Raw genomic sequence first — 9385 nt, forward strand, 5'->3', positions numbered from 1 at the left:
AATCACAGGTTTGTTCCAATGCAGAAGGAGGCCATTCAGCCCATTATATCTGTACCAGCTCTCTAAATAAGCAATGCACTTAATGCCATTCCCTCATAACCATGCACTGACTCCATCTATACTTCCCGCTGCCTTGGGTAGGCAACCAACATCATCAATGAGCCCTCCCACCCCCAGTTATAATCTCTTCCAACCTCTTCTGTCAGGCAGAAGGTACAAAACATGAACCAACAGATTCAAGAACCGCTTCTTCCCCACTGTTATTAGACTTCTGAATTGACCTCTCAAATTTTAAATTTAGTGTTGATCTAGCTCTTTGCGCACCTTCTCTGCAGCCATAACATTGTATTCCTCGCTCTGTTCTATCACCCTAATACACTCTGTATGGTATGAGCTGCCTGTACTGCACACAGAACAAAACTTTTCCCTGTACCTAGGTACATAGGTACATGGGCCAATAATAGATCAAATTAAATAACCTACGCACATTAGCTAACCATTCTATATATTATAGGATATTAAAAAAAGGAGATGTGTGGAGAGAAGTTGGAGGGGGTGGGATGAAATAAATATATGAATTGCTCCTTTGGAGAGCCAGGATAGACATGATGGGTTGATAGGCCTTCTTCCACATCGAATTGAATTCTATGATTAATCCTGGAGCCTGTCATCCAGCAGATCGTACAAGAACATGACCCGTGTGCTCTGTTGCAGGCCTGAACGTACCAAAGGACCAACAACGTTACAAAGGACTGGTGAGCCTGGAGGTGCCTGTGGATGAGGTGCTGAGTGTGGCTGCACAGGAGAAAATGCTGCTGGTCAAACCTAGGCCAGAGAGCAAGAAGGTAATGAGCTCAGTCCTGCAGAAGCAAGAAGGAAGTTTCTCACATCCCCTGGTTGTCCCAAAACTCTTTATTGAACCATAAAATAGTGACTGGGTTTCTGCCTGTAGTTGTTTTCAAAACAGATTATTTCCTGGGATGTGGACGTCGCTAGCTAACATTTATTAGGTAAAAACAAGGACTGCAGATGCTGGAAACCAGAGTCTAGATTAGAGTGATGCTGGAAAAGCACAGCAGGTCATGCTTGCCCATCCCCACTTGCCCTTGTAAAGGTGAGCTGTCCTTTTGAACTGCTGCGATCCATGTAGTGTAGGGACACCCACAGTGCTGAGATTTGAATCATTTATTGTCACGTGTATTCAGTATAAAATATAGTGAAAAGTTTATACCATCACCCTGCATCTGCGCTTTTCTCATTAACTTAAAATAAAATGAAAGATAACTTGAAGATAACTTGAACAACTTTTCCTTCTCCACTGCTACAGTCCCACTCTGGGCTTCACCAGCCCATTCCACTCCGCGGCCAGAGTCCCACTCTGGGCTTCACCAGCCAGTTCCACTCTGGGCTTCACCAGCCCATTCCACTCCGCGGCCAGAGTACACTCCAGGGTTTATCAGCCCACTCCTTCCATGCAGGATCTTTGCTGTCACCTTGAAAATTCTGTCTCCCCGGATACTTATACATCTCTCCACACTAGGCCTCAGTTGAGAGTGCCAAGGCCACACTGTTCATAATGAAGTAAATCGCAGTCACTGTTGTAATGAAGGAACTGTGTCAACCGACTGTGCACAGCAAGCTCCCAGACACACTAATAATGACAAGCTAATCTGTTTTAGTGTTGAGGGACACAGAGCTGCTGTCTCCCCCTGCTGTCCTTCTCTGAATGTTGCCTTAGGCTCTTTTTAAGGTCTGGGGAATGTGAGATCACATAGTTTGGACCTCAAAGACAGGACAGAGCAAGGATGTGTTGCTCCAAGATTCTAATGCAACGACACAGCAGATTGCAGAATCTAGAACTGAAAGGAGTTAGGTCCATGTCCAGGGTGGAGGCAGCTTCAGTCCTGAAGAAGGGCTTATGCCCGAAACGTCGATTCTCCTGTTCCCTGGATGCTGCCTGACCTGCTGCGCTTTTCCAGCAACACATTTTCAGCAGCTTCAGTCATGGCTTCTCAAGAAGAATTGGATCATCAACAGCAGAAAAAAAAAATCACAGGACTACAGGACGAAAGGCATTCGAGTGGGACCAACTGAATTGCTCTTTCAGACGGGCAGATGATGACATCATGGTAATGTCACTGAGCTAAGAATCCAGGGGCCCGGGCTAATGTTATAGAGGACACTGGTTCAAATCCCACCACAACAATTTAAGTTCTGTTTCTAAAATCTGGAATTAAAAGCTATCCTCAGTAACAGTGACCATCATTAGTTGCCACAAAAACCCTTCTGGTGTATTCATGTCCTCTCAGGGGAGAAAAGCTGCCATCCTTACCCAGTCTGGCTTACACACAACTCCAGACTCTCAGCACACTTCGAAATAGCAGAGCTAGCCAATCTGTTTTCAAAGGCAGTCAGGATTGAGCGCCTTGTCCAATGATGTTGACATTCCATGAAAGATTAAGTTAAAATATTTCCCCTAAAGATCACATGTTCTGGTCAAGCAGCTTACCTTCATTGCTCATGACTTTAAGTGTCGGAATTGGGACGTCATGTTGAGGTTGTACAGGACATTGGTGAGACCTCTTCTGGAGCACTGTGTCCGGTTCTGGTCACCTGATAAAGGAAGAATATTATAAAATTCGAAGGGGTTCAGAAAATATTTAGAGTCATAGTCATAGAGATGTACAGCATGAAAACAGACCCTTCGGTCCAACCCATCCATGCCGACCAGACATCCCAACCCAATCTAGTCCCACCTGCCAGCACCCGGCCCATATCCCTCCAAACCTTCCTACTCATTTATCCATCCAAATGCCTCTTAAATGTTGCAATTGTACCAGCCTCCACCACTTCTTCTGGCAGCTCATTCCATACACGTACCACCCTCTGCGTGAAAAAGTTGACCCTTAAGTCTCTTTTATATCTTTCCCCTCTTACCCTAAACCTATACTCTCTGGTTCTGGACTCCCTGACCCCAGGGAAAAGACTTTGCCTATTTATCCTATCCATGCCCCTCATGATTTTGTAAACCTCTATAAGGTCACCCCTCAGCCTCTGATGCTCCAGGGAAAACAGCCCCAGCCTATCCAGCCTCTCCCTATAGCTCAAATCCTCTAACCCTGGCAACATCCTTGTAAATCTTTTCTGAACCCTTTCAAGTTTCACAACATCTTTCCGATAGGAAGGAGACCAGAATTGCACGCAATATTCCAACAGTGGCCTAACCAATGTCCTGTACAGCCGCAAAATGACCTCCCAACTCCTGTACTCAGTACTCTGACCAATAAAGGAAAGCATACCAAACGCTGCCTTCACTGTCCTATCTACCTGCGACTCCACTTTCAAAAAGCTATGAACCTGCACTCCAAGGTCTCATTGTTCAGCAACACTCCCTAGGACCTTACCATTAAGTGTATAAGTCCTGCTAAGACTTGCTTTCCCAAAATGCAGCACCTCGCATTTATCTAAATTAAACTCAATCTGCCACTTCTCAGCCCATTGGACCATCTGATCAAGGTCCCATTGCACTCTGAGGTAACCTTCTTCACTGTCCACTACACCTCCAATTTTGGTGTCATTTGAAAACTTACTAACTGTACCTCTTATGCTCACATCCGAATCAATTATACAAATGTAGTGGACCCAGCACTGATCCTTGTGGCACTCCACTGGTCATAGGCCTCCAGTCTGAAAAACAACCCTCCACCACCACCCTCTGTCTTCTACCTTTGAGCCAGTTCTGTATCCAAATGGCTAGTTCTCCCTGTATTCCATGAGATCTAACCTTGCTAATCAGTCTCCCATGGGGAACCTTGTCGAACGCCTTACTGAAGTCCATATAGATCACATTGACTGCTCTGCCCTCATCAATCCTCTTTGTTACTTCTTCAAAAAACTCAATCAAATTTGTGAGACATGATTTCCCAAGCACAAAGCATGTTGACTATCCCTAATCAGTCCTTGCCTTTCTAAATACATGTACATCCTGTCCCTCAGGATTCCCTCCAACAACTTGCCCACCACTGAGGTCAGGCTCACCGGTCTATAGTTCCCTGGCTTGTCCATACCACCCTTCTTAAACAGTGGCACCACGTTTGCCAACCTCCAGTCTTCCGGCACCTCACCTGTCACTATCGATGATACAAATATCTCAGCAAGAGGCCCAGCAATCACTTCCCTAGCTTCCCACAGAGTTCTCAGGTACACCTGATCAGGTCCTAGGGATTTATCCACCTTTCAAGACATCCAGCACTTCCTCCTCTGTAATCTGGACATTTTTCAAGATGTCACCATCTATTTCCCTCCAGTCTATATCTTCCATATCCTTGTCCATAGTAAATGCTGATGCAAAATATTCATTTATTATCTCCCCCATTTTCTGTGGCTCCACGCAAAGGCCGCCTTGCTGATCTTTGAGGGGCCCTACTCTCTCCCTAGTTACCCTTATGTCCTTAATATATTTGTAAAAGCCCTTTGTATTCACCTTAATTCTATTTGCCAAAGCTATCTCATGTCCCCTTTTTGCCCTCCTGATTTCCCTCTGTCTGCCCGTGTCTGCGTGGGTTTCCTCCGGGTGCTCCGGTTTCCTCCCACAGTCCAAAGATGTGCAGGTCAGGTGAATTGGCCATGCTAAATTGCCAGTAGTGTTAGGTAAGGGGTAAATGTCGGGGTATGGGTGGGTTTCGCTTCGGCGGGTCGGTGTGGACTTGTTGGGCCGAAGGGCCTGTTTCCACACTGTAAGTAATCTAATCTAATCTAATCTAATCTAATCTAATCTAATCTAATCTAATCTCTTAAGTATACTCCTACTTTCTTTATACTCTTCTAAGGATTCAATCGTTCTATCCTGTCTATATCTGACATATGCTTCCTTCTTTTTCTTAACCAATACCTCAATTTCTTTAATCATCCAGCATTCCCTATACCTACCAGCCTTTTCTTTCACCCTGACAGGAATATACTTTCTCTGGATTCTTGTTATCTCATTTCTGAAGGCTTCCCATTTTCCAACTGTCCCTTTACCTGCGAACATCTGCCTCCAATCAATATTCGAAAGTTCTTGCCTAATATCGTCAAAATTGGCCTTTCTCCAGTTTAAAACTTCAACTTTTAGATCTGGTCTATCCTTTTCCATCACTATTTTAAAGCAAATAGAATTATGGTCACTGGCCCCAAAGTGCTCCCCCACTGACCAAGGTGTCACTGGGATTGGCAGGTTTGGGATATAAAAATAGACTGGAAAGCAAGCGAGGGAACTGCAGAGGTGTTAATATATCTTTCCTGTTGCAGCAGGTCACTGAGATGGAAGCCCCTGATCTCATGATGTTCTATGATCCACTGGAGCTGCTAACTGAGACCCCTTACCTCTCTGTGGAGGGCCTGCCTGACTTGAAGGTGCATCCACAGCCAAAACCTGCTGCTTCATCCTTTGACCTTTTCCGCAAGCTAAAACAGTGGGAGTCCTAGCTCCAGCAAGATTGCAGGTTGGAAAGCTGTGGGAATGTATACTCAGTGTAAAAAGTGTACATATATATAATTTATATCAGTCCTTTCAGCTGTATAATGTCGTTCCCAATTATGTTGATGATAACCGGTGGATTTTGGAACATTTCAAGACAGGACACTTTGAAATTGGGCAAAGTATTTTAACATTGAAATATGAATGTGTGGTGCCAGAATAAGGTTTTTCTCACTTTATGCTGCTGGTGACAGTATTCCGAAACTCCCTCTAGCAATTAACATTGCTTCAGTAACTAATACCATGAAGCACTGTATTCAGTTTCAGAGTTACCCATCAATGCAGTGAACAAATCTCCAAACTTATTGAAATGGGCCAAGCAGGTTCGTAAGATACATTACGTCAAGTAGGATTCTGAAGGGCAGATACCAGGGCTCTGCTCCCCTCTTAGACCACAGGGTCCACACCTTTATGAAAATGGAGAGAAATCCATCAAGTTTCTCTTCTTGCCTTTGGCCTACCTGAAATAGGCCAAAGCCTTCCCTCTGGTCCCCATGGAGATGGGCAATAAATGGTTCTAGGCTCAGTGTCACCTGCTATGGAGGCACTGTTGAAAACCAATTTATGCGCACAAGCTGCCACGGACAGCAATGGAGGCAGGTGACCATATAGTCTGATCTTGGTACTGGTTAGTTCAGAAGGAATCTTGACCATGAGAGAATTTCCCTTTTTAACATCCCACTCCAGTGGAAAAATGTGTACTCCTCACATCGGTGAAGACAGAATTAGGCTAGTGCTCAGTTCACGGGCACAGTCATCCCACTCCCTGACAGCTCCAAAAGAGTGTTTCACAGAGTGTTTGCTCTTTTGTGGCTCTTAATCCCCTCCCAGTAAGCAGCATTCAGGAATTTGATCATCACTCACCTTTTATAGTGCATATTGCCAATTTTAAATAATACAAATTTTGTAATTTTGTTTGCATAACAAACTGACAGAAGTGTATTTTTATTTGAATTAAAGATTCTTTTTCTACTTCATCTCCAAAGCTGCCTTCTGTCGACATAGTCCTCAAAATGTATTCTCGTTTTGAACTGGTCAAAGTGACTTTCGGTGGAATGTTGAGAGCTTTCTTTCATTGAGGTCTGAAGAAGCTATTTCTGACTTGAGGCTTTAACTCTGCTTCTCTGTCATCAGATGGTGCCAGACCTGCTGAGTTTCTCCAACACTTTTTTTTAAAACTTTTTTTGCACTTCATGATACCTTTCAGTGTTTGACACAATTATTTTTGAAGTGTGGTAACTGTCGTTCTGTAGGTAAATGTGGCAGCCAGCAGCTTGAAGCAGAATCGAGATGAATCATTCTTTAAATTAATATTGTTAATATTAATTGAGGGAGAATTGTGGCCATTGATACCTTTCCTGACTGCACTATCAATTGGACTTGGTTATGGAGGCCTTGATAAATGAAGATGGGAACAAAGGAATCAATCAATATGTTGATAGTGAGATGAAGCAAGGTGAGAGGAGGGTAATATGGACTGTGGAGCTTGTTGGGCTGGATTCCCCTAAGAGCCAAACAAAATATATTGCCTTTTCTTCACAGGGTGGCACAGTGGCACAGTGGCTCAGTGGTTAGCATTGCTGCCTCACAGCACTGGGGTACCGTGTTCGATTCCACCCTCAGGCTTTGTGAAGTATGCACACTCTTCCCATGTTTACTTGGGTTTCCTCCAGGGCTCCAGTTACCTCCCAAGGTCCAAAGCTATTAGAGTGGATTGACCATGATAAATTGCCCGATAGTGTCTAGGGATGTGGAGGTTAGGTGGATTAGCCATGGGAAATGCAGGATTACGGGTATAGGGGAGGGGGGATCAGTTTGGGAGGGATGTTGTTCGGAGGGTCAGTGTGTATGGACTGAATGACCTGCTTCCACGCGATTCCATGATTCAGGGTTGCAGATTCTATATATTAACCACTTATACACCTGATCAAGCATCACATTACAAAGAATGGCTTCTCTGACAATTGAGGCCACATTAAGGGTGATCTTAAGCTGACTTCTCCTTGTGAGGAAAGTAAAGGGTTAACAGTTGACGGTATTACACAAATTGTTCCACTTCATAGCATTAAAATTATTTTTTGTCTCTGAATGTGTCATTTATGTGAATGGGACAAACGTACACCAGGGGTAAGTACACAAATGTAATTTTAGTAAGATCCAAAGATTATTATAGAAATATACACAGAACAGACTAAATGAGGTCAAATAGGGATACTGACTCCTGAAACTCCTATTAAATATCTGCTATAACTAAAGCTTTCTAGAGATGCTTTTTTATATAAATATTTTTATTGAAAACCTTTTTAAATCTTTTACAAAACATCTATATACAAAAAACCCTACCATCAAAACAGAAAAAATGGCAGTACAACAAAGCCATAATGCAGTACTATTGTTAATAAACGACCAACTATTCTACCCGAACAAACATATCACTTAGCTTAAACTAAATTACAAACATATTAAATAAATACTAACTTAAACTAAATTCAAATAACTTAAATTGAATAATATCTCACTACTTTATTCTATTTCACTCATCACATCTCCACTGAGGCTCCCATCCCTGGGAGCACCATCTGTCATAACCATTAAGAGATACTTCTTTTTAATGAAGGTTCTTTCCTCCATGAGTTTGTACTGAAGACTTTTGACTTCAGCTCAACAGAGACTCCTTGAGGGCTTTTGTCTTACAATATATTCACAACTTAAAGTGATGCTTCGACCTTGTGATTCAGTGGCTATTAACGCCGAGCCCTGTTGATGATCTATTGTCACCTTCACATTGAGTTATAGATACCTTCTTTGTCAAGAGGGAAAAAGAGAGCTGATACTTTCACATTCAGGGGTTGCTGTTGCATACCTCTTTTATTGCTGGTTATAAGAAATCTCACATGCATGGAGCAGCTTTAAAAACCTAAGGATGCCTTCAAGTCGGTTACATCCATACAAAGTTAATCATTTGGCCCCTTGAGGCTGCTCAAGTTATTCAATGAGTTCACGGCCAATCGATTTGTGTTTCAAGTTCCAGGTTCTCATCTAACCCAGATGACCTTTAATTCTCTTTCCAAACAGTCTTAAAAATATTCAGTGAGCTCACCTCCACCACCTTTTGAGGTTCCGAAGTGTCTCAAACCCCTGAGAGAAAAGAATTCACATCTCTGTCCAAAACAGGATGGCCCTAAATTAAAATAAACAGGTAGGAGGCTGCAAGAACACAGCAAGCCAAGCAGCATCAAGAGGTGGAGAAATCAATGTTTTGGGTGTAACCCTTCTTCAGGACCTTCCAGCCTCCTGCCTATTTTGGATTGCAGAATCTGCAGTTTTTTTAAAGATTAGATTAGATTCCCTACAGTGTGGAAGCAGGACCTTTGGCCCAACAAGTCCACACTGACCCTCCGAAGAGCAGCCCACCCAGACCCATTCCCCTACATTTACTCCTGACTAATGCATTTAACACTACAGGCAATTTAGCATGGCCAAATCACCTAACCTGCACATCTTTGGACTGTGGGAGGAAATCAGAGCACCCGGAGGAAATCCACACAGACATGGGGAGAATGTGCAAACCTGGGTCCATGGCACTGCAAGGCAGCGTCTCTTGCCCCAAATTAAAGCAGCACTGTAAGATAATTTTGTATTAACAATGTAGCTTCACACCTTTCTGTTGTAAGGAAATTTGGGGTCCTTGTGATGCATAATGCCCCGAACTCTGTGGCAGGAGGCCCAGATTAAAGTCCCACTTCTCAAGAGGTGTGTAATACCATCTCTGAACAGAGTGATAACCAGTACAAAACATGACATACACAGCAACCCCATTCCAAAGCCCATCAACACACAGCAATGTGGTGGGGAGCAAATAAACTG

At 43.4% G+C, this 9385-nt stretch overlaps 1 protein-coding gene across 2 annotated transcripts in view; it reads left to right on the forward strand.

Moving 5' to 3' along the window:
* ppp1r35 (protein phosphatase 1, regulatory subunit 35) overlaps positions 1-6497 on the forward strand; it is a 44747-nt gene extending 38250 nt beyond the window's left edge. Inside the window, exons 4-5 of one of the 2 annotated variants that reach the window (XM_043683583.2) lie at positions 715-845; positions 5290-6497. In XM_043683583.2, coding sequence (XP_043539518.2) covers positions 715-845; positions 5290-5466 — 308 coding nt within the window. In that variant the 3' untranslated portion in view covers positions 5467-6497. The remainder of the gene's footprint in view (positions 1-714; positions 846-5289) is intronic. The other variant, XM_043683586.2, reaches the window with a different exon arrangement.
* Positions 6498-9385: the final 2888 nt, after the last annotated feature.

Source organism: Chiloscyllium plagiosum, unplaced genomic scaffold (assembly GCF_037043375.1).
Source record: "Chiloscyllium plagiosum isolate Xiang-an unplaced genomic scaffold, Cpla_swu_hap1 HiC_scaffold_44, whole genome shotgun sequence".
Lineage (NCBI taxonomy): Eukaryota > Metazoa > Chordata > Chondrichthyes > Orectolobiformes > Hemiscylliidae > Chiloscyllium > Chiloscyllium plagiosum.